At 50.9% G+C, this 22,969-nt stretch overlaps 12 protein-coding genes across 12 annotated transcripts; 7 read left to right on the top strand and 5 right to left on the bottom strand.

Moving 5' to 3' along the window:
* Window positions 1-639: 639 nt before the first annotated feature.
* Window positions 640-1,418, bottom strand: M430DRAFT_52137 (hypothetical protein; the record flags this gene model as incomplete). Its single annotated transcript, XM_024868276.1, has 2 exons — window positions 640-1,187; window positions 1,247-1,418. 2 exons carry the CDS (start codon window positions 1,416-1,418, stop codon window positions 640-642), a joined length of 720 nt encoding a protein of 239 aa, XP_024718930.1.
* Window positions 1,419-2,672: 1,254 nt separating this feature from the next.
* M430DRAFT_36153 (hypothetical protein) lies at window positions 2,673-4,189 on the bottom strand. The gene has a single exon (XM_024866879.1). It carries the CDS (start codon window positions 4,152-4,154, stop codon window positions 3,153-3,155), a length of 1,002 nt encoding a protein of 333 aa, XP_024718931.1. The 5' UTR covers window positions 4,155-4,189; the 3' UTR covers window positions 2,673-3,152.
* A 458-nt stretch (window positions 4,190-4,647) lies between these two features.
* Window positions 4,648-5,757, top strand: M430DRAFT_43764 (hypothetical protein). The gene is made up of 4 exons (XM_024867646.1): window positions 4,648-5,089; window positions 5,146-5,361; window positions 5,418-5,477; window positions 5,539-5,757. The coding sequence occupies exons 1-2, from the start codon at window positions 4,738-4,740 to the stop codon at window positions 5,268-5,270; spliced, it is 477 nt and encodes a 158-aa protein (XP_024718932.1). The 5' UTR covers window positions 4,648-4,737; the 3' UTR covers window positions 5,271-5,361; window positions 5,418-5,477; window positions 5,539-5,757.
* M430DRAFT_43765 (hypothetical protein) lies at window positions 5,050-8,128 on the top strand. The gene is made up of 7 exons (XM_024867647.1): window positions 5,050-5,089; window positions 5,146-5,361; window positions 5,418-5,477; window positions 5,539-5,829; window positions 5,891-6,119; window positions 6,270-6,426; window positions 6,474-8,128. The coding sequence occupies exons 2-7, from the start codon at window positions 5,254-5,256 to the stop codon at window positions 8,017-8,019; spliced, it is 2,391 nt and encodes a 796-aa protein (XP_024718933.1). The 5' UTR covers window positions 5,050-5,089; window positions 5,146-5,253; the 3' UTR covers window positions 8,020-8,128.
* Window positions 8,129-9,833: 1,705 nt separating this feature from the next.
* M430DRAFT_105722 (hypothetical protein) lies at window positions 9,834-11,022 on the top strand (the record flags this gene model as incomplete). The annotated part of the gene is made up of 2 exons (XM_024861023.1): window positions 9,834-10,380; window positions 10,436-11,022. The coding sequence occupies 2 exons, from the start codon at window positions 9,834-9,836 to the stop codon at window positions 11,020-11,022; spliced, it is 1,134 nt and encodes a 377-aa protein (XP_024718934.1).
* M430DRAFT_68100 (hypothetical protein) lies at window positions 10,958-11,792 on the bottom strand. The gene is made up of 3 exons (XM_024869326.1): window positions 11,593-11,792; window positions 11,397-11,505; window positions 10,958-11,338 (listed from the first exon to the last, which is right to left on the bottom strand). The coding sequence occupies exons 1-3, from the start codon at window positions 11,647-11,649 to the stop codon at window positions 11,241-11,243; spliced, it is 264 nt and encodes an 87-aa protein (XP_024718935.1). The 5' UTR covers window positions 11,650-11,792; the 3' UTR covers window positions 10,958-11,240.
* Window positions 11,793-11,900: 108 nt separating this feature from the next.
* On the top strand, window positions 11,901-14,634 carry M430DRAFT_36156 (hypothetical protein). The gene has a single exon (XM_024866880.1). The coding sequence runs from the start codon at window positions 12,040-12,042 to the stop codon at window positions 14,617-14,619; it is 2,580 nt and encodes an 859-aa protein (XP_024718936.1). The 5' UTR covers window positions 11,901-12,039; the 3' UTR covers window positions 14,620-14,634.
* A 346-nt stretch (window positions 14,635-14,980) lies between these two features.
* Window positions 14,981-16,246, bottom strand: M430DRAFT_106290 (hypothetical protein; the record flags this gene model as incomplete). The annotated part of the gene is made up of 2 exons (XM_024861071.1): window positions 14,981-15,311; window positions 15,366-16,246. The coding sequence occupies 2 exons, from the start codon at window positions 16,244-16,246 to the stop codon at window positions 14,981-14,983; spliced, it is 1,212 nt and encodes a 403-aa protein (XP_024718937.1).
* A 403-nt stretch (window positions 16,247-16,649) lies between these two features.
* On the top strand, window positions 16,650-18,494 carry M430DRAFT_68103 (hypothetical protein). The gene is made up of 2 exons (XM_024869327.1): window positions 16,650-17,339; window positions 17,398-18,494. Exons 1-2 carry the CDS (start codon window positions 16,825-16,827, stop codon window positions 18,374-18,376), a joined length of 1,494 nt encoding a protein of 497 aa, XP_024718938.1. The 5' UTR covers window positions 16,650-16,824; the 3' UTR covers window positions 18,377-18,494.
* A 50-nt stretch (window positions 18,495-18,544) lies between these two features.
* M430DRAFT_20862 (hypothetical protein) lies at window positions 18,545-19,234 on the bottom strand (the record flags this gene model as incomplete). Its single annotated transcript, XM_024864387.1, has 3 exons — window positions 18,545-18,700; window positions 18,755-19,083; window positions 19,135-19,234. The coding sequence occupies 3 exons, from the start codon at window positions 19,232-19,234 to the stop codon at window positions 18,545-18,547; spliced, it is 585 nt and encodes a 194-aa protein (XP_024718939.1).
* A 205-nt stretch (window positions 19,235-19,439) lies between these two features.
* On the top strand, window positions 19,440-20,839 carry M430DRAFT_124717 (hypothetical protein). Its single transcript, XM_024861924.1, has 7 exons — window positions 19,440-19,654; window positions 19,723-19,776; window positions 19,861-19,956; window positions 20,013-20,192; window positions 20,242-20,286; window positions 20,340-20,442; window positions 20,507-20,839. Exons 1-7 carry the CDS (start codon window positions 19,625-19,627, stop codon window positions 20,611-20,613), a joined length of 615 nt encoding a protein of 204 aa, XP_024718940.1. The 5' UTR covers window positions 19,440-19,624; the 3' UTR covers window positions 20,614-20,839.
* Window positions 20,840-21,373: 534 nt separating this feature from the next.
* On the top strand, window positions 21,374-22,755 carry M430DRAFT_106430 (hypothetical protein; the record flags this gene model as incomplete). The annotated part of the gene is made up of 3 exons (XM_024861082.1): window positions 21,374-21,568; window positions 21,618-22,460; window positions 22,510-22,755. 3 exons carry the CDS (start codon window positions 21,374-21,376, stop codon window positions 22,753-22,755), a joined length of 1,284 nt encoding a protein of 427 aa, XP_024718941.1.
* Window positions 22,756-22,969: the final 214 nt, after the last annotated feature.

Raw genomic sequence — 22,969 nt, forward strand, 5'->3', positions numbered from 1 at the left:
ATTCATCCACTCATTCAATTCATATCCATAATCCCCTAAGATACCTATCTACCTTATCCTCTTCTTATTACTACTATCAACTACTACTACCTATAATAGCCACAGTAAGTAAGTAAGGTAAGTAATACTTCCTCCCTCTCAATCAATCAAGATTCTCAAATCAAGCGTGGGTCAGTATTCGGATGGGGTATTTTCCCCCCCGCCCCTCCCTCCCTCCCATTTTATTCCATCCATTCCATCCATTCCATTCCATTATGCCATATATCATTAATTTCATCATTCTTGCAATCCACCAATCCATCCCTCCATCACCACCAATAAATCCAAATTCAAATCTGCCATTCAACCCCCTCCTCTCTCAACCCCACCGCAAAATTGCAAGATTGTGATAGCGGGCGGGCGGGGCTCGGTACTTGGGGTGGAGAGGTTGTGTTGTGTTTGTAGGTAATAAGGGGGGTTTTGTGGTAGGGCGGGGGTGAGAGCTGATGTTGGTGATGCTGGTGAGGTTCTTGGTGTGTGGGATTTTTTGGGTAGGTAGGTAGGGTGGAGATTGACGTATGTGTATGTATATGAGGTGTGTATCACACGCTTCATGATACATACTCGGCAGCTATCGCTCGCAGCGCTGACGCAAGCTCCTCAGCGCGGCATGCCGGGAGCCAGCAAGCCTCTCACCCTCTCGATGCGCTGGACCGCGCCCTCGAGCCGCTCCAGCCGCTTGCGCTTCTCGCCGTCGCGGCGCTCCAGGACCTCGACGCGCTCCTCGAGCTTGGCGCGCGCCTTGCGCTCCGCGGCCACCATCTCATTAGCCTGCATGAAGAGCTGGGCGCTGAGCTCCTCCAGCTCGCCGGACGCCTCGCTCAGCTTGCGCTCGGCGCCCTCGCGCAGGCTCTGCTCGCGGTTCAGCGCGGCCACGAGGTCGGTCGTGGAGGGGGGCGTGACGGGCGGCGGGAAGGGGTGCGATTTGAGATTCGGCGTCGATTTGCGCGATGAGAGGAAGGCCGAGAGTCGGTTCGAGAGCCCCCCGCTGGGGGTCGATGAGGAATTGGAGTTTCGCGTGGGAGAGGGCGAGCGCTCGTCGAAGGGCACGCTGCTTATGGCGGACTCGGGACGGCCTTCGGGTTGGAGCTGGCTGTTCTGGGCGCGCAGCTGGGCGATCTCGTCTTCGTAGTCGGCCCATTTGTCCACTGTGCTTGGTGTTAGTAGCTGGGGCTGGAGTTTTGGGAGAGAGAGGAGAGGAGCTTACCAGCTGCGGTGGCCTTTTGCGTTAGAAGCCGGACTTGCGCTTGGAGGTCCTCGATCTGCTTCTGGGCGTCGAGAGCAATGGAGGGGCTGGGCAGACTGATGCCACAGCTGGGACAGGTACACTCTGCTTGGTCGGCTTGGGCCATTGTCAGAGTCACTGTGGTAGTAGACATTTGCTCGGGTGTTGTGGTTATGAGACTGCCCACTGCCAGCCAGTTTCTTTGTTGTTGTAGAGTAGTGTCGTAGTGTCGTAGTGTCTTGTGTTTCGTTTCCGGAGGCTGGTGATGGGGCGTTGTGAAGCCGCGCGAACAATTCGGCTCGGTTCCGACGCAAGCTGGTGTGCAGAGATGAATGAGGAGAAATCGTGAACGAATAGTCGGAGGCAACGGGAGGATCAGGTTTGTATGTGTGTATGTTGTATGTATGTTGTAGTTGTTTGACGTCGATGTGCTTGCTGCGCCCACGCTCTCTGGTTGGGTGTGCCGAAACAACCCCTGTGGCCTTTCTTCATGTATCCGCGTACCTGAATGGCGTCGGATTCTGATTTCTGCCTCGGCTTGGTGGGTGGCTGGTATTTTGCTGGCGAATAATGCAATGATTCCGAGTTTTACGGCATCGATGTCATCGAGTTGGATACCCGGCTACTTCAGTCCTTGCACACCGTCATCCTGGAGGAACAATCGCAAGTCTCCATCTCCAATTATCGCATCTCGTGCCCCCCAGCACTGCTGTCACGGGGCCGCCCATCCTTCATCCTTCGCGGTAAGGTCAAGCGCGGGGGATTTTCATCAGCTTCACATGAGCGCCCACCAACCCCACCATGGTTTCGAGTAATCGTTGGGTTGTACGTATCGACCTTCCGCGACATATTCGGAGGAGGATCGGAAAACTATAGTGTAGTATAAGTTATAACCAACAGCATCAGATACCCTGAGCTACCCAGCTACCCAGCTACCCAAGTCTGCACGGACACTTCCCTCCAAACCTTCTACTCGTTCTAGCGTTCGATCCAATTTCTAGATTGAGCCCGAAAATAAACATGGCACCGTTCGTTTTCATGGTGGATGAAGAGGCCAACTGCTGCCCTCCAAACCCAAAGTGGTGATGAATTAACTATCTACATTGCCCCAGTATTTGACGTATCCGGAAGACGTTTGCAAGACATATATATTTTGGGCTCCCATGATCCAGCTTATTACAGTGTTCTCCCTTGTATTTATTACTCGTGCTGCTATGTTAGTTTTGAAAGAAGGGCAAGCACTTGAACCGCACGACGAAAATCAGGGAATCTATCAAGGGTCACACTCATAACGTAACGTAGGCATGCGTGTTCTGTTTCTAGATTACTGTTATTCAGTAAACCTCCCAGTCTAAAGTAAACAGCTACCTACCTAAGGTATCTTACCTAAATTTGGTAGTAACCTCTGGAGGGTAACAAGTATCCTTTGAACTAAATCCACTTTACCAGGAACTAAATTCTATGCCTTGCGCTTCTCGTACGGTGAAAATAACTTATAACATGATACAAGCGCCAAAATGCGGACATTGATTTTGTACCAGAATATCTTAGAGCAGTACAGCAACTGAATTCAACGTCCTGCCGGACCTGCTCATAGCTCGTTCTCGCGAACACGGCTGGTGGTGGTATGCTGTTCTCGACTGGGAGATTTTAGTGTAAGGAATACACGGATTGGAATCTCTTCACTCTCTTGCGGGGGGTCGGAGGAGCTCACTGCCGTCCCTTGACTTGGGACGTCCAAGGGATTGGTAATGGAAATAAAGCTTCTTCCCGCTATCGTCGAAGCAATGAGACTCACAGGAGCCACTTTGCATATGAAAGAGCCTATCAAGGCAGTGCCATCATGCCTCTCAAGATTGCACAGGGCAGGCCACCTGGTTCCAAAATCTTAACACCCGACGTCTCCTTTAACAGCCGCAAAGCTTCTTCTCTCGCTCATGACTCTTCGATCATTCATCTGGGTACTGACCAGATGATACACAAAGAGAATCACCCACACAAGCAGCACAAGCAGGACCATCCCAGCTGCCAGGAACAACGAGGCTACAGAGAAACCATAAGAAGCGTTCTCAAAAGCTCGGCCACCTCTTGCCACAGCGACAACTACCTGCATCGCTGATAGAGCCACAGATATTACAGCAAAGACTGCCAGCAACCAAGCAAAATTCCGGGCAAAGAAGTCCTGATACCACGTCGATATTGTCATATATCCTCGAACAAAGTCTCGCCAGTTGAATCGGGTGAGACGATAAATCTTATCCAACCGGGATAGCCGCAACTCGCCATACTGGAATCTCGGCGAGATGCCACGCAAAGACTGCAAATCCATGTGGTCGAGGAAATCGCCCGTAAATTCTGTCCACGTCGCCCAGTCGATAATATGCGGCAGCAGCCCCTTCTCATGTGCGATGCGGAGGTCGCTCTCATGTCTAACAAGCCATGCATACGAGAGCAGGAAGCTACAAGCAGCCTCGAACAGTTGCTGGGTCTTGCATAGCTTCTGTTCCCAGCAGTCGAGATTGAACAAGAAAGTCGGGAATGGTTTTACAAAGATGCGTGTCTCGTACCAAACAAGGTGCTCGTTAACATCCTCAGTTATGAGGATTTCGCGGCCCAAAAGCAGTTGTCGATGCAGAGCTCTCGCGCAGCCGGGAAGGCCAGCTAACCACAGGTATGTCTGGATCTCATCAAGGCGCTCAGTTCGAAGCTCCTTTGTATAATACGCATCTTGTTCGTCCTTTGTTCGTACGAGAGTATTGCCGCAACGCACGGCTGCGGGCAGGATGTGAGGAATCGAGGTAGTTAGCGTATTGCGTGGAGTTTCATTATCAGTTGTGATTTGTGATGGTGAAGGCAGAGGGACGGGTCGAGAAAAGGGTGGTTTTAGCATCGAGAAAAGGGTGGTTTTAGTTCTATAGGCCAAAGAATCATTGAGATCTCAGGTTGTCAACGTCACGAAATGGCTGAGACAATCGTCTGGAATCCTCAGCCTTATTGGTGGCATATCGATCGCCGAGATCACGCGAATCTTGTGACGGACAAGTAGATCTGCAGACCCTCAATATGTGAGTTAGATATGATCGCTTGCGCAAGTCCTAGTGAAGACTTCTCCACAACCTTCGCGCGTCGGCTCGTGCCGTGACCCCATCGATAAGAAGATTGGACGTCTACCTATCTGTAGGGCCATGAAGGAATGATCAGAAATTACATCGATTATTTGAGCCTGCCCAAACCATTAGAGACTGATCCTTCTATGATGGCTCTCCAAAGCCCCTCCTCGTATTCAGGCTTTATCAAGTGAAAGGCTATCTGCGGCACAAATGGCCCCCACTGCGAACCTCATTTCTGCGGCTGAAGTCATCTGACGCCTTCGAGCAACAAATCAGCCTCATAAGCAGGAATATTTCACCTGAACGACGATAGATCTGTGGCCTAAGGGGTTTTTAATACACGAACTGCATGGTTCCTTAGCCATGGCTAGCAGCCCTCGATCAACAGTCTTTCGGGTGACTGGCCTCCCTCTCGACAAGTCTGAGCTCGACATCAAGACGACACTATCCGAGACGATCCGCGATCTCTTGACGGAGGATGAGCGACAGCGATTCGGGTTGACTATTGCCTGCGTCCCTTCATGTGACAGCAACCAGACCTCGACTGCGCTGCTGGAATTCAAAGGCGGCACTCCCAAGTTCCTATCGCAGCTCGACGTCAATCCTCTCGGCGATTGGCAGATCGAGATGGGAGATGAGGATATCAACTTTGATCGCCATTTCTTCGGCTTTACCCAGCTGCACCCACGGCTCCTGATCAGCCGATCACTGCTGAGTACTTATAGTTCCTGTCGACGTGTGCAAACCTCATGCTAACCTACCTGACTGCAGCATCATCGCCATCACGGGCCTGGACGGACATGCGTATGGCTCGTGGCGGGGAAAGGGCAACCTTGGGCGAATGTGGCTTCGTGACTTCCTCTCGAAAGATCTCGAACAATGATCTACGGGTATAACTCGAAGCTATCCAGCCACGGCATCGACACGATCATGGATTATGGGCGGGAATTCTTAGAAGGGATCAAGAGGGTCAGGTATACGAAAGAGGTAGGAAGAAACGGTTGGCTTTGGTCAGTAGCTTTTCTGATAAAGGCGTCTGCTAGCTCAGGGAGCGACCGCTCTTTTTCGTCGCACATAGCTTTGGGGGGATCATATTAGCTCATGTAAGTCTGACCAGCTAATGGCTAGGGACTGGCATACATACAGGAAGACTAATGTTCTTAGTGCCTCGTGAAAGCGGTGCAGACGGATGAAAGCGGCCATGCGACAATCGCAGCTTTGCACAAGGCGACCTACGGCATCTTATTTTTTGGCGCCCCGCACAAGGGCCTTGTGATCGATGATATCCAGCGTATGATAATGAGAAAGGACGATCATCCGAGGGCGGAGCTCCTTGAGCAGATCAAATCTAAGTCTGATCTCTTGATATATCAGCTTGCGGACTTTAAGAATCTGATCCGTGATCGGAAGATTGTCAGCTTTTACGAGACGCAGCAGACACGGCGATTGAACCTGGTAGGGTGTTTCTGTAAGCTCTAGTGTTGACAGTGGAAAATTGGTTAACACAGCCTGTTAGGACCCCGAGACAGGATTATGGGGTCGAACAGGGTCGTACATGACAGCTATCGATTCTGGCTCGGCTCTTCTCGACCTTCCGGACAGCGTTGAAGTCAAGATCCCGGTCAACGCAGATCATTCTCAGATTGTCAAGTTTGATAGTCGCAACGCCGAAGCATATAAGACGGCGGCGGGATATCTGAAGCAGTTTGAGCAAGATGCTAGAAGAATTGTTTCAGATCGATTTTGTACGTAACTCAGTATCGGGTGCGAGACTGATGTCAATTTGGCTTGAAGCTACAAGTTTCTTTTGGCATTCTAAATGGCCTTTCGGCAACTTCCCATCTCGTCTCTTACCTAATTTGAAATTGAAAGCTAACTGAGATGACCTTTACAAGCACCTGCCCGGAGGAAGAGACCACCTACATCTACCGTTCCATTTGATAGAGACAGGAAGTTTGTCGGAAGACAAGATATTCTTAAAGATCTGGAATCACACTTCTCCCAGGCAGACTCTCACAATCGAGTAGTACTTGTAGGATTGGGGGGAGTCGGGTACGTCTCTGTCTGCCCTTTTTGCGTCGTTTCTAACAAGGGCCTAGTAAATCACAGATCGCCATTGAATACTCATACCGGCTCAGGGCTAAAGACCCTCAGATATGGGTGTTCTGGGTTCACGCGGCTACCGCCGAGAAATTTGAACAGGCCTACAAATCCATTGCTACTAAACTCGAGCTACCCGGCTGCGACGATCCGAAGACCGACGTCTTGGGCCTGGTTTCGAGATGGCTTGGTGATGTCGACAATGGTCGTTGGCTTATGATACTAGATAATGCAGACGATATCGACGTGTTTTTCCAGAGACAACATAGATCTGAAGACAGAGACAACACTCAAAATGCTGCTCCACTGTCGAGCTATATCCCGCAGACTGCAACTGGATCTGTCCTCCTCACTACACGAGACCGAAGAACTGCGTCTTGGCTCAGCACTGGAGACCCGAGCGCTATCACAGTCGATCTGATGAAGCCGGACGATGCCGAACTATTACTTCGTAATAAGATCCCAGATGGAATCTCTGACCACTCGGAGCGAACCGAGCTTGTAAAGGAGCTAGACTGCCTCCCACTTGCGATCACTCAAGCCGCTGCGTATATTAGTGCCAGAGTAACACGGATGACCGTGAGGAGGTACTTGACCCTATATCAACAAGACGAAAGAAGTCAATACCGACTATTAAACGAAGAACATGGGGATCTAAGACGGAATCCCGGTGTTCCCAACTCCGTGATCAGGACCTGGCAAATCTCATTTGATCAGATCAAGCGGAGTCAGCCAAGAGCTGCCGAGCTCTTGTCTTTCATGGCTATGCTTGATCGTCAAGGCATTCCAGAATTCCTGCTCGGTGTTAAATATCCTGATCCACTTGATCTTGAGGAGGCTCTAGCCCCTCTACATGAATTTTCTTTGATCACGACAGAGAAAGGAGGCAAGAGTTTTGAGATGCACCGGCTTGTGCAACTCGCGACGAGGAAGTGGCTAGAGAAGGATGAAGAAACTGAGAAGTGGCAAGGAGAGGCAATAAATGCGCTGTCAGAAGCTTTTCCGACCGGAGAATATGACAACTGGAAGACATGTGAGGCCTTGTCGCCTCATGCTCGCGAGGTGTTGAGGTGTGGGTTGACATCTGAGCAGTATCTTCTCACACGCGCGTATCTTTTGTACAACATGGCTTGGTATAGCCATCGCCAGGGCCGCTATGTTATTGCTCAAGAGGAGATCCAAGAATCTCTAGCTATTCAAGAACAGCGTCTTGTCGATGGTCATTTGAGCATCTTGAGTAGTACAAGGTTAATAGCTGTAGTGCTATATGGTCAAGGCAAGTACGACGAGGCAGAGACGATGAATCGGCGAGCGTTAGCAGGATACGAGGAGGTACTAGGGCTAGAGCACCTTAATACGTTAGCGACTGTATATAACCTCGCTTTAGTACTACATGATCAAGGCAAGTACGACATGGCCATTGTTCTCTACAACAGAGCTTGGAATGGCTTCAAGAAAACCCTCGGGTCAGAACATCCGACGACCCGAAGATGTTCTGACTATCGTACTGATATGATCGAGGAAATGGAATTACAAGATAATTAAGAGCGAGGTGGGATATGATTCTGGGAATTTCACAAGGGCAACCTGGATGTGTTGGGCGTGTCATCTTTCACAGAAATTCTGAGCCAAAGAATGAGAGTTGAGACATCACAAGTGGCATGAGACCTGGTCATTGTGACTATGAAATGTCATTCTCTAGTAGGTATCCTCAACCTCACTGGCCACGATCCTTGAGCTGCGTCAGATAGCACCTGGATCTGCAGCATCTGTCGACGCCTCCTTATAGAACGTATGCCCAACGCTTTAGAAAAGACGGGGAAATGTTCAACCATGTCGAGATAACTGCGAATATCAGTCCGGATAGGATCACTAGTACTACTAGCTACGGACTAGAGAGTTTGCCAATCTTATCATCACTCAAATCAAAAGCGTGGGCATCAAGGACAGGCAGCTCAACCTCAAGGGCGAATTTCTCAGGAACGGATGGTACAAGGCCCAGTGAGACCAGGAGTCAAGCTTGAGGCAGGGCAAGTGAAATCTGAGTGGAATTGGTGCAGGGCTTTTCTGAGAGAAGGAATGTAACGATTATGACTTCGTTAACCCTTCTAGACAGAGGCAACTAGGAAAGCATATATGGCAACATTCCCTGCGCACCACCCCTCAAATCCCGAGAAGACGATAGAGCAAGGCTTGTTTAGAGAAAGGACACTACTGGAGGAAGGACAATTGCGAAAGGTAGAAGACAGAGAAACAAAGGTTGAACATCGTCTCGTTCCCGATCCTAGTAGGTACGTTCTACGTTGTGAGAAGCCATGAAGTGCTGGTTCACGTGATCTGCCACCCGAATCTTGCTGTTCCATTGCACCAATCGGATGCTTGGGACTTTTGCTCAAACTTTTGTTGCACATCGCATTTTCTGCAGGCCCTCTGCGTATGCGATAGGCACCGGATAGGCACCGGATAGGTACCTTAGCGGAGCAACGTGCTCCCGAACTACGGTATTTTTACGGTGTGGGAGAAATAAACGGTGTGAGAGCTTTGGCCCGTCACCACACGGTAAGCGAATACTACACGGTATTCGCTTAATTTCTAGTATAGCCGTACGCGACGCGGGCTTAGCAAATAGCCAGGCCCCTTACTAGGCTTACCTTACGGGACCACTACTATAACCACTACCCTAATTACTGCCCGCACACTACGCGCGCATCACTTTTCGCTAAATCGAGCGATTCTTACGTCTAATTATTTTAAACGTCGGGCTCTATCAAATCACAGACTTCCGAGTATAATTTGTGCCTTAAGTACAAGGCTACTAGAATTCTACCGACGGTTTTCGTTCGGCGTTCGGGAGCTTAGTCATAAATCTTTCGCTTACTATAGTACTACTGTCTAAATCTCCTACACCGTAAAAATACCGTTTACTCTCGCTTACCGTATCTACACTATAGTTCAGGATCTCTTTGCTCCGCTAAGGTAGGCACCGGACAGGTCCCGGGTCAGTCCCAAGTTTTTGATGGATGTGGGATTTACGAAGCTTCATACTAAGGTACCTAGGTAACTAAGGTAAGGTAAGGTATCTTTCTTTTTTGATGCTTATCAAGTGAAGAATTATATGACTTCTTTCCAACGCAAGAATAACAAATCCGTGACTTGCATCAGTGCCAGCCAAATATACCTAAGGTACAACTTTAAGGCTGCGCCACGGTAGCCACAGCTTGTGGCTGATATCCGAGATCTGAAAAGTGTCCATATCAGCGATTAGAAATCCGCGTCTCCTACAAAAGCAACATCCATTGGAAACCCCCTTTCACTATCCAACATTTGATAGGGATTTCAATAAACACACATATTTCATAATGGTTCTCATTAGGAACCTCTTCCTCGCCGGCCTGAGTGCTACGCTCTCGCTGGCTGCCGGCCCCGGTTCAGCCCCGCCCTACGAGAAGTCAGAGGTCATTGATCTAATCCCCTCGAACTTCGACAAGATCGTGTTGTCCGGAAAACCAGCTCTCGTTGAATTCTTTGCACCGTGGTGCGGGCACTGCAAAAACTTAGCTCCGGTGTATGAGCAGCTCGCGCAGGAGTTCGCATTTGCCAAGAACGACAAGCTCACAATCGCCAAGGTCGATGCGGATAGGGAAAAGAGTCTGGGAAAGCGATTTGGTATTCAGGGATTCCCAACTATCAAGTATTTCGATGGGAAGAGTGAGACGCCGGAGGACTACAATGGAGGGAGAGATTTGGAGAGTCTCTCGCAGTTCTTGACGAAGAAGACTGGCCTTGTGCCAAAGAAGAAGGCGGTTGAGCCCAGCAAGGTTGAGATGCTCAACGACAAATCCTTCAAGGAGCAAATTGGCGGTGATAAGAATGTCCTCGTTGCATTTACTGCACCATGGTGTGGCCGTAAGTAGAACACTTCACCCACTGCCTATCCACAACCCTTTCTAACACAAATTAGACTGCAAGAACCTCGCACCAGTCTGGGAAACTGTCGCCAAAGACTTTGCCAACGAGCCCAACGTTGTCATTGCCAAGGTTGACGCTGAAGCCGAGAATGCGAAGGCTACAGCCCAGGAGCAAGGCGTTTCCAGCTACCCAACCATCAAGTTCTTCCCCAAGGGCAGCAAGGAGCCCGAGGCTTACACTGGTGGCCGCACGGAGGCCGACTTCGTCAAGTTCATCAACGAGAAGGCTGGAACACACCGCGCTCCTGGTGGCAGACTTGATGCGAACGGCGGTACCATCGAGGCTTTGGACACAATTGTTGCTAAGCTTAACGGAGGCACCAGCATCTCTGAGGTTGCTGCTGAGGCTACGAAGGCCGCTGCGGATTTCAAGTCCGGCGCGCAACAAAAGTATGCCGATTACTATATCAAGGTCATTGACAAGCTGAGCAAGAGTGAGACTTATGCTGCCAAGGAGTTGGCGAGATTGGACAAGATCCTCCAGAAGGGAGGTTTGGTGCCGGAGAAGCTTGATGAGTTCACCAGCAAGACGAACATCTTGAGGAGATTCCTTGCTGGGTCTGGAAAGGATGAGCTGTAGAGATCGAAGAATATGCGTGGCACCGAGGAATCAGGAAATTGACCTTGGGGCTTGGTGTCTTGTGCAATACTGAATGGATTTGTTTTTGATACTGTAGTCCATTTTGACTTGTATTATATTTAGGTGCCCTCTTAACGCCCTTTACAACGCCTTGTATATCCTATGTATCATACTCTCAGCCATCTCTCGTCACTCTTTATCTCGTCAAACATTCGTGATCACTTGCTCGCAGGGCTCCCCGCCCCCTCTCTTGTCTCTGTGCCGCTGCTTTGCAATGCAGCCTCAAGATTATCTAGCCGTCTTGACATATCGTCCACTAGAGTCCCGATGAGCCTAATCAACAAAACCATAGATCGGGAAGCAGAAAGACGTACTCTTTGAGAAGATCTCTTTAGACACGCTGGCAAATTTATTCGACAGGGAATTCAAGAGCTCGTCGACGACAGCGGACAGCTCGGCGGGAGCAGCGGCGTCTGATGTTACCTAGCACAGGGCAAAGTTGTTAGTAGAAGCGTCTTGGTAGTCTCTCTCTGTGGAAAGGGGAGAGAAGAGAGCCGGAGGGGGACGAACTGAATCCGCCGATTGCTGACTGTTGTTCAGCGCGCTGGAGGATGGGCTCGATGCCATGGTATCAGAGACGATGCGCAGCTCCAACAGATAGATAAGGCCTCGACGATTGACAATTGCACGGCGCGAAGAAATGCAGGGCTTCCCTTTGGCACGGTGCCAGAATCCGTGTGTTCCTGGCTTCTTGTTATTTACCTTAGATAAGTGAGCGGGCTGCACGGCTGAGGCAAGTGGATCCTTGCAGCCTTGCCCGACGGACGACCGAACAAAGTCGACACTCACGCGAGCTCCCCCAGCTCTCCATCTCAGCACTTCCATACCATTCAAACACACCAGTATATCTCTCCATCAGTACTGCCACTTTCCCATCCAGCCATGAGCTTCCCTCCCTGGCCTAAGGATAACTAAGATGAAGCTTCGCCCATCGCACGACACCACCCATCGCTCACCATGCCACCGCAAGCTCCCGCCGCCCAAGAATACGCCCGCTTCGTGCTCGTCGTCATCCTGCTCTTCTTCCTGTCCTCGTCCTCAGACAACGGGCCCCCGCCGGGCTTCGCAGGCTCGCCCCGCGACTACGCCGCCGCGAAGGTGGCGCGGCAGCGCCGGAATCTCGACGTGCTGAACACGACGCAGTGGGAGGATTTCGCGCCCCGCGCCGCCGACGAGCCGCGGTTCCTGAACCTGACGGGATTCCGCGCCGAGGACGACCTGCTCTGGGACCGCTTGGGCGCGTTCCGGGAGAGGGCCGCGCTGTTCACGGATGAGGCGGGCGGGAAGTGGAGGTTGGATCGCGAGACCCAGTTGAGGGCGGGGGTGTTGGGAGAGGTGTATGAGAATGTCACGGGTATCGTGGTGGGGCGGTGGGTGCGGTATACGGGAGACTTGGAGGGGGGAGAGGAGAGGCATAGGCGGTATAATCTGAGTCAGGTTACGCCGGAGGTCGAGTGGTCGGGGAATGAGGAGCTGTGGGATAGGAATATTACGGGGACGGAGGGAAAACTTATGCTGAGGGTCGATGAGAGGGATGTGGAGGCTGTGGATGTCGAGGGCTTGAGCCTAGGTTCAGGCTGGGTCAGAGAGGTCGCCGCCACTATGACCATCCAGGACGAGAGTAGTAGTGGTGATGGCTGGGATATGAGGATTCATGGGGTTCATTGGCCGAGACAAGGCGTCATGCTCATGACCACGACGAGCGACAAATTCGCTGGCCTCTTTGGCTTACCGCATCTGACCATGGATATGAATCACTTCACCTCGAGTAAGATGCTGCTCAACAAGACTTTGGAGAAGACGGTCGAAAAGATGGAGAAGGCCTATTGGACCGAGGTGAACAACCCCTGGTCATCAAGCTCAGATGGCCAGGGCGATTCTGCTTTGTCAACGCCGCATTGCGAGTATGTGGTCTATGTGCAAGTGTATCCACTGGACCTGGGTCTGGCCCTAAACGACGATTATATGGATACAGCCAGCATCGTACAGCAAATCGAGCAAGAGCTTCGATTTCCAAATGGGGCTCCCACTCCACCAGCACCGAAGATGCGAATGTCTACGGTCATATTCTCTCCCGATTGTGGATTTATGTTGGAGTCCAAAGGGCCTCCTGCCTTTCCCTCCGAAGATGGAGATCATCTTGTAGGCAGGAAGCAGGAAGTATTCTTACATCAAGTCCAAAGCTGGCTACTTGTCTATGCTGCAGTTATCTTTGGACAGGTGCTCCTTCTGAAGATGCAGTCAAAGGAAGCCTCAACACCTTCCACGGTTGGGCGGATCAGTATTTATACGATTGCAATGATGCTCATGGCTGATGCCTTGCTCTTCTCGAGTTTGTCTCTGTTGAGTGCAACAGCCCCGAATATTTTCCCTTCGGCTCTCCTGGCGTCCTTCGCAGCATTGATGTCAGTGGCACTCGGGGTGCGATTTATCACGGCTGTTTACAATGTTCAAGAGCCGGAACGGAGAGAAAGGTTGCGGGTTCAGCTGGCAGCTCAAGCAGCAAACACCCCTCAACCTAGCCCTGCACCGACTCCATCGTCTGCACCTATAATCACTGCTGCAGGGGCCGACACAGCTCCCCCGCCTGGAACAGCTTCGGCCCCAACCGCCCAGGCTACTGCCAACAATACCCCTATCATTATCCCTTCTGACCAGGACATCGACGCTGAAATCGCCGAAGTTGCCAACGCAGCCTCAGCAGTTCCCCGTCCAACGCTTCCAACCACGAATCAAGGAGCTACAACACCTACTCAACAGGTACCACGAGCCTCCAATTTCGGGGCTGTCTACGTCCAATTTGTCCTCGCCCTGACCTTCATCCTCTTTGTCTCCCTGTCTGCCCTCTCGTGGCCCGTCACATTCCGCACTTTTTACATCCACTTCCTCTCCGTAGCCTACCTCTCCTTCTGGGTCCCCCAAATCCGCCGCAACATAATCCGCAACTGTCGCAAAGCTCTGCTCTGGAAGTTCATCATCGGCCAATCCATCCTGCGCCTGCTACCTTTTGCCTACTTCTACCTACGAGAAGAAAACGTCCTCTTTTCCGAGCCTGACTGGAAAGCCTTCACCGCATTGGCCGGCTGGGTCTGGATTCAGATCTGGGTACTCGCCGCGCAGGAGATCCTCGGTCCCCGCTGGGGCATCCCCAAGGGCTGGACCGAAGAGGGCTGGGACTACCACCCGATCCTCCGCGAAGACAACGTCGAAGCGGGCGGGCTCCCCATCGGGCTGGTCCGCGCCCCCGGCTCGCCGACCCTCGAGCGCGTGCGCACCGGCGACGAGGGCAAGAAGTCCGACGGCCCCGCTCGCAACATCCGCACCGTCGACTGCGCCATCTGCATGCAAGTCCTCGAAGTCCCCGTCGTGGCCGCTGGCACCGACGCCTCGGCCGCGGGCGGCGTCGTCGGTATGCTGGGTCGTCGCCTCTACATGGTCACGCCGTGTCGCCATGTCTTCCATAGCGCGTGTCTTGAAGGCTGGATGCGGTTCCGCTTGCAGTGTCCTATCTGTCGTGAGAATCTGCCGCCGCTGTAAAGGCGGGGGGGGGGGTTATATATCATGAGCGATGGCGTTTAGGGTTAACATGGGAAAACTCTTTTCAATTGTATATATAGAGAGATTATTAACTGACAATGAAGATGAAAATGAAGCTGAAAATGAAGCTGAAAATGAAGCTGAAAATGAAAATGAAAGAGCTTGACTTATGAAGAATGTTATGAATTGAACAACGTCGTCTGAAGATTGATATTGGTATTACCTACAACTTATCACCATCGCAAAATACTCACTTTCACCTTGGTACCAAAGGAGGAGGGGGATCTTGGCATTTGTTCAATGCATATCTCATTTGGGCTTCCAAAATCAGATGCGTAAATACATTTACGAGTCATGACCTTCAACCTCTTAGGAAGTCCCGGAGACCCCGCTCAAGGACCACACCACCTACACCCAGAGCCACAATAGTCCAGTACCAAGGGTTCTGTACCTCGCTCAGCTTCGGCCAGAAACTGTTCTTCTGGCTCTTGTACTCCTGCAGTTGTTGGTATTTCGGCAATTTCTCCTTAAAGTAACGCTGCTCTTGATGTGCTTCGTTCTCCCTGTCCCCGCCAACGTAGCGTAAGAAGACGTAGTTGGCAATAGGTCCGAGGAGAACAAGTGGGTGGACGAATCCAGAGCTGTAAACTAATAGAGGGAATGAGGCATGAACGAGAGCGTCGCCAAGGTAGCTTTTGGCATATTATTAGCGTCTCTCAATCACTGAAGACATTGACGAGGCTTACTTTGGATGTCGGACTACGCTCCACACGCCGTCCGTGTTTAAACTGTTGCTATCCTTGTGCCTACCAAGCTGTACATCTGCCAACACCTCGAGCCCAAAACCAGAGCTGAAGAGGAATACAGCAAGACCATGTGCTAATCCAGCATACGCTGGTAGGTCCAAGGTAGTATTAGTACTGGCTTGAGGCTCCCGGAATGGCAGTGTGAATGGTAGCGTGATAAGAGTTTGGAAAAATGCTTCAGGTAAGAATGTCGTGAAGAATGCTTTGTTCCAAAACCCATGCTCATCCTTCACGACTTCATACCGTGGGTCGTCACGACCTCTTTCAATCCCTCGCGACGCGATGCGGTAGAACAGTCGTCCACCCCAGGCGGTAACAGCCCCGAGAAGCAGCTTTTCCGAGTAGCTGAGCGTCGAGAAGGCATCGGAGAGTGTGATATTCTCGTTCACAATGCGAGTCCCAATTGCACTCCACCATGCGTTGATGACTTGTCCAGAAGGCCATAGCCAATCTTTCGCTTCGACGCGGTCCGCTACACGGGCACCCGTGTAGGCAACGAGGGAGAGGCCAGAATGGAGACCAAGTGAGGGTAGAAGGGTCGATTTAAGGATACCAACGGCCGTTGTATTGACCTCTGGGCCTGGCAGCGTGAAGCTGGGAGAAGCAATAGGAGGAGGAGGAGCAACAACAGGCGGTGGTACAGAGCTTGGTGTAGGCTCTACCGGCTTGTCCAAGTCCGCTCCTCTTCTCAAGCCAAAGTGGGAAGCATAACGTTCCTGCTCTGCGCCCGGGCTGTGGCTAAAATCGAGTGACTTGAATGCCGCAGACGCTCTGCCTGGCTCTAGTCCAATGTGAGAGCCATATATTTCTTGTTCAGCCATGGTGACAGTACACACGCGGTAGAAGTCAAGATGTTATAGAGAGGGAGACATAAAGTGAAGATGAGGAGGAGGCGAAGACTTAAACCTATGAGAGGGCGCGGGGCCTGTAGAATCCCAGCATCTTGCAATGACGTTCGATGGTTATGTCACGACTCTTCTGTGGTCTTGCAATTGGAGTTGGCCCACAAAATGGACATGGAGAACCGGATAGCGCATACAAAGAGCGAGCGCGAGCGAATAAGGTGGATGGTCCATCTCTGGGTCGATACCTACTCGTAGATGGTTGGTGGTGAAAGCAGCCCTTGACCTCCTGGAACTTCAGCCTCGTGGGTTTTCGTATGTGGCGGCGGTCTCACGTGACCATACCCCTTGCGGCCGAAGGGGAAGCCGAAGGGAAAGGCTGACCAAAGCTTCCGTCGCGAAACCCCGAAACTCTGAAGGCAAAACAGTCTTTCCGCCCACCACCCTCCCTCTCAACCGCCAACCCGCATCCTTTCTTTGCATTCCGTTGGGTATTTGCGTTGTCGGTTTCACTATCATTTGGTTTTGCTTTTGGATTCGCATCCGCATTCGTTACCATGTTCAATTTTGGAGCAAAGCCCAACCCGAAAATCGCAGTCGTTCCTCCAAAGATCAGGGTCGAGAAAGCGCCTCCAGCAAAGAAACCCCAGCCGCTCCCCTCTAAAATCGCTTCGAAAACAGTTCAGCGACCTCAAGTTCCTACTCGCACATCGCCTGCAAAGTCCAGATCTGCCACTGCGACACCAGACAGGCTTGAGCCGCGCAAGCGCAAGGCTGTGAGACAGAAATCGCCCGTGCAACAAAGGATCGAGTCGGACAGCGACGATGACGACGTGGACAGTCCGGCGTCCTTTGATGAACCAATTAAGAGACACAAGTCTGACAGGCCTCCGGACCTGAACCGAAAGCTTCGCTCAGAGAAGGCCTTCTCCGAGGAAGATGGCGTTGTCTTCCCCATGATCCATGCTGCGGATATCGCTTCTACGAGCAGGAAATCAAAACTTGTCACTGCGGTAGAGGAGAAGAATGTTACTGTCGAGCTGAGGTATCCAAGTGCGTCGCAGCGGGAAAGGTATGCCAATATCCCAGTATCCGGTCTTCAGCTATGGAGCTGACCTTTGTTCACCTAGATACGATCTCGTCTTCGGGAAGGAACAAATCGATCCAGCACAAGAGATTTGCGATGTCGCGGAAATAGTCACCAGTATATATCTGACAGAGGAGGAGGCACTTCCATTCACAGATCCAAATTCCGGCATTATACGGAAGCTGGTGAGAGCGAAGAACCTGCTTTCAAGGGATAGCAGAAACAAGGAGTTACTAAACGGATTCAAAGACGCCGTGGATGTCTACAACAAGGCACTCGAGGTCCCTCTTAAGAACGGAAGTCTTGCCAAGAACCTCGACAGCATGCACTATCTACCTTATGATATGGTTCGTTTGATTCTCCGACAGGTTTATGATCGCGTGGTTTCGCCACAGGTCGACACCCTTAAAAACAAGAAAGAAAACAAAGAAAACACATATGGCGAACTCCTCCCACCTTTTGTGTCCAAAATTTTTGAGGAGACGCACCTGAAATCGGATCAGGTGTTTGTAGATTTAGGATCCGGTGTTGGTAATGTAGTTTTGCAGGCGGCATTGGAGATCGGTTGCGAGGGCTGGGGATGTGAGATGATGCCGAATGCATGCGATCTTGCCGACGCCCAGGAAAAGGAGTTCGCGGCGCGCTGTCGACTCTGGGGTATCCGGACTGGGGATGTCCGGTTAGTACGAGGCGATTTCATGCAAAATACCGCCATCCATGAGGCAATGAGGCGCGCGGATGTGATTCTTGTCAACAATGAGGTTTTCGGATCAATGCTTAATAGGGATCTGATCCATCTCTTCTTGGATGTCAAGGACGGGTGCAAGGTTGTCCATCTACAGCCTTTTGTCGGGTCGGACGATAAGATGAAGTCACGGACCCTCAACGATCCTGTTAACCTCTTTGACCGGATAGAGAAGCAGTACTTCGAGAATTGGGTGAGCTGGAAGTTCGAGTCGGGGAACTACTACATTTCCACGAAGAATGATCGGAGGCTTAAGGAGTTTGAACATTTGGGCTAATTGAGTTGAAGCTAGGTTAGAGCTTTGATTAGTTGGGGTTTGAACATGACTGTCTGGAATAGCATGACTGTAGTATGAATAGATGATAGTGACGATAAATAAAGAATACTCACACATGACATCTTAAAGTTGGCCTCCTTGCCATGACATGTTGTGACAAGAGGTCGTTCACCCCCCTAGTGCCTTGTTCATCTCATCGGCTTCAAGACCCTTACTAGCCATCCATCGATCGATAAGCTGCTGGTTATCCGCCTTGAGCTTCTTGACCTGTTTCTCAAAAGAATCAAGCTGCAAATTGAGCACACTGATCTCGTCTTGCGAATCCTAGACATAATAAGCAAACCCGGAAACCAGCATAGAGACAAAAGGGGGGCATACCACTAGGAACTTTGCCTTGCCCTTTAACTCCTCATCTCTATCCCTAACCTTCTGCGCGAGCACAGCGCGCTCTTTGGTAAGGTCTTGAACGAGTTTCGTGTCCGTTTTGGCCTTCGCTCTGAGTGCCACCAGCTCCTTCTCCGCGGCTGCGATTCGTGATTTCAGCTGTCCGTTCGCACGCAGCGCTTCAGCGAGATCTCGCCGGATCTGGGCCGTCCCATCGTTGGCAGGTATGGGCAGTGCGGGGTCTCTGGATACGGGTTCCGAACTGGGTGTACTGGCAGCCTTTTCAGCTTCGAGGGCAGCAGTTCGGTCGAGAAGCTTCGTGTCTTCTGGATATTAGCTTATGGGGTGCTAGAGCGGGTTAGGATGCTATTTACATGCTTCTATAAATTCGGGGCTGAAGCGCTCGTAGCTGGCCTTCTCTCGCTCGTCTCGTTCGTTGAGGGATTTGATGTATTCCTCCCGCCAAGAACTCATTTTTGGATCCTGCAATGTATAAGTTTGAGAAGCCGCATTGCTGGATCGACTCGTGAAGGTGTAGTGTTTGGCACAGAGGCCTAGAAGTCACAGCGATGTAATGCAGTGTGAGGAAGGGGTTTGATAGGGCGAAGCTCAGCGGCCTTAGCGCGGGATTTCAGACGTCGTCCAAGCAAGCTGGAGCTCCACCATTACAAGCGCTCCAAGCGATAGACATCAACACAATATCGCTTCATACGCAAACACCACCGAACGGGATTCAGTCTTTGAGTTATTAACTTCTTCCTGTATTGTTCTCCAAAACGATACATTCCGAGGCCCTTCCTTCACCCTGTGTGAGCACGCAGAGTTATCGCGCGACCGTCCCAGCCTCGGTAGCTTGCCAACACGATGTCTACTAGGAAGAAGGTCCTGCTCAAGGTGCGCCCAGCTTATATCCTCTCGAACCTGGAAGCTACGTGAGTGGTATACTAAATATGGTCGATCAGGTTATCATCTTGGGCGACAGCGGTGTTGGCAAAACAAGTTTGATGAACCAATATGTATGTCCAATGACTGCTTACTACACGCCGCGCAACCTACTCCGACAGTCGACATACTAGAACTAGAGGCTGATATCTGGGCAGGTCAACAAGAAGTTTAGTGCGAGCTACAAGGCCACGATTGGCGCGGATTTCTTGACGAAGGAGGTGTTGGTTGATGATCGTTTAGTGACTATGCAGGTACGCCGTTATGCTGCGCCAATACACTCAGACACCGGAGGCTGATGGGTTTACAGCTTTGGGACACTGCGGGACAGGAGAGGTTTCAATCATTAGGGGTGGCCTTTTACAGAGGTGCAGACTGTTGTGTACTGGTTTACGACGTCAATAACTCCAAGAGTTTCGATACTCTCGATAGCTGGCGGGACGAGTTCTTGATCCAGGCATCACCTCGAGACCCGGACAGTTTCCCATTTGTGAGTTATTTATGGTATTTTTGTGGGCCAGAGGCTAAGACCGAGTTAGGTTGTCCTTGGAAATAAGATTGATGTGGAGGAGAACAAGAGAGTGGTAGGTCACACGACCAGTTCTAAAGAGAACGCAATACTCACAAGATACTTCAGATTTCATCAAAACGTGCCATGACCTTTTGCCAATCTAAGGGCGGGATTCCATACTTCGAGACGAGTGCCAAGGAGGCTATCAACGTGGAACAAGCATTTGAAGGTCAGTAGCATCTCGTGTTATGTGGATTATGGGGACTCCTGCTGATGATTGAATAATTCCCCAGTCATTGCGAGAAATGCCCTAGCTCAAGAAGAATCAGAAGAGTTCAGCGGGGATTTCTCAGATCCGATCAACATTCACATCGAGAACGACCCTGGATGTGCCTGCTAGACTAGGGAGAGTATGGAATGTTTTTTCTTCGTTCTTGGGGTCCTTCGTCCAGGCTTTTTGTTACACTCTTCTTTGGACGTCTTGGGCTTGTTTATGCCAGGCAGTAGCAATCATGTGTATGTAGTTGAGGATCATTCATGGCGCTCTGGTGTCTGCGTCTCCTTGTCTATACAGAATGCATAATGCTTTCAGAGAGATTTCATGGCCTATTGATGCTTGTAACAATACACTTCTGGACGGCTCGCTCTGTACGATGTACATGAGGCAGTCTAGTAATCCTTGTAATAATACACTTCTGGATGTACGTATCTAAGGTAGACTATGTACGAGGCAATCCTAGGTAAGATACCTAGTCACCTGATAGGCACCCGTGATCCTGGGTTGATATCGGCACAGCATTCCTATCTGAGACAAGTCGGAGGGTCCAGTTGCTTATCAACTTAGTGGTTCATGGATAATAATTACTCCGTCCCCAACACGGCCTGCTCACGCAAGACTTTCTAACGATGAACAAAAAGCCTCAACATGTGCAGCCTACAATACCAATAGACCCTCGCTCTCAGGATTGTGGCCAGATCGATCGTTTTGCGGCGTCTATCCTTAAATTGTCCTACTCCGCCGTATTCCAAACCAGGACCCTCTTCATCCCACCTCAATGGCCCGATAAAATCCACGATAAGCACGTCAGACACGATTTTCGAAACACACAATGAGTGCACAGGAGCCGGCGGTGCCGCCCATGAACGTGGACGAGTTCACGATGGCGCGCGGAACGCCAGGAGAACTCCGCGAACGTCAGTCCACGTCCTCGTCAAGACCGACCTCGTTGAAGTTGAAAGAACCGCACCGCTTCAGAGCCGGCGTTGGGTTGGGGCATGTGGCCCGGCGGACCCTGGGGATTTTTCTCCTGCTCGTTACGGTATTTTTGTGGACTGCCTCGAATTTCTTGGCCAGTGTATGTTGATCCCGGAGAGGTATGGTGGGGTAAATGCTAATATGAGTAGTATATCTTCGCTGATAACTCGTACTCGAAACCATATTTTGTTACCTATATCAATACTTCGTTCTTTGCTATATCGCTGGTCCCTATTTTTGTGCGAATCTCACGTCAGAATGGCGTTTCAGATGTACGGACGTTTTTGGCCGAAAGCTGGCGAGATCTAGTGAAGCATTACAGAAGGCGTGGAAAGTCGGCAAGAGGAGAAGATCCAGAGGATGCGTTATCTGCTTCCCAAACCAGATTACTGGACGATGATGAGCGATCAGAGGAAGAATTCAATGTGGCTGGTGACCCTGAGGTCCCGGATGGTGTTCTAAGCGTACCAGAAACAGCCAAGATCAGTCTCGAATTCTGCCTCCTCTGGTTTATCGCCAATTACCTCGTGGCAGCATGTTTAGAATACACAAGTGTGGCCAGCTCCACGATCTTGACTTCGACTAGCAGTATCTGGACCCTGGTCTTCGGTGCTCTGGTGCACGTAGAACACTTCTCTTACAAGAAGCTTATTGGAGTTCTAGCCTCCCTAGCCGGTATCATCCTAGTCTCGACCATTGACCTTACAGGAAAAGACAATGATGAGAACCGTGGGAACTTCCCGCACAAATCTCAGGGGCAGATTGCTCTCGGTGATGCCATGGCCTTTGGAAGCGCGATCATGTACGGCGTCTACGCCGTGGTCATGAAGAAACGCATTGGGAACGAGGACCGTGTCGATATGCCTTTGTTCTTCGGCCTAGTCGGGTTCTTCAACGTTATCTTCCTATGGCCCGGCTTCCTGATCCTACACTTCACGGGCGTCGAGACATTCGCCCTCCCTCCCACAGGCAAGATCTGGACCATCGTCCTAGTAAGTGATACAGGAATCTCTTCTTTGAATCATCTAACAAAACATATAGTTAAACTCAGCATCATCCTTCATCAGTGATTACTGCTGGGCCTACGCCATGCTCCTCACCTCCCCCTTAGTCATAACCGTCGGGCTCTCAATGACCATCCCCCTCTCCCTGATCGGCCAGATCGTCCTGAGCTCCCAATATTCCAGCGCTCTATACTGGGTAGGCGCCTTGATCGTCCTCCTATCCTTCCTATTCATCAACCATGAGACACGTGACGAAGACGAGCCCTCTAGAATGCACCAATGACCTATATCCGCGAGGCTGGCCTCTTCTTTACAGATAGCGATAGCGAATTCGCGTCACGGGATTTGAGAGATATCAGCGCGCCTGCGGGTTTTCGGTGCAGGAGCTATTTATTCCACGTATAGATAGCTAGACTGTCACGATTCACGATACTGAACCCATCCCCGATCCGTGATCACCTAGATCACGTCCGTTTCCAGGAATACTATGATGGGGT

This window comes from Amorphotheca resinae (genome assembly GCF_003019875.1).
Source record: "Amorphotheca resinae ATCC 22711 unplaced genomic scaffold M430scaffold_9, whole genome shotgun sequence".
Lineage (NCBI taxonomy): Eukaryota > Fungi > Ascomycota > Leotiomycetes > Helotiales > Amorphothecaceae > Amorphotheca > Amorphotheca resinae.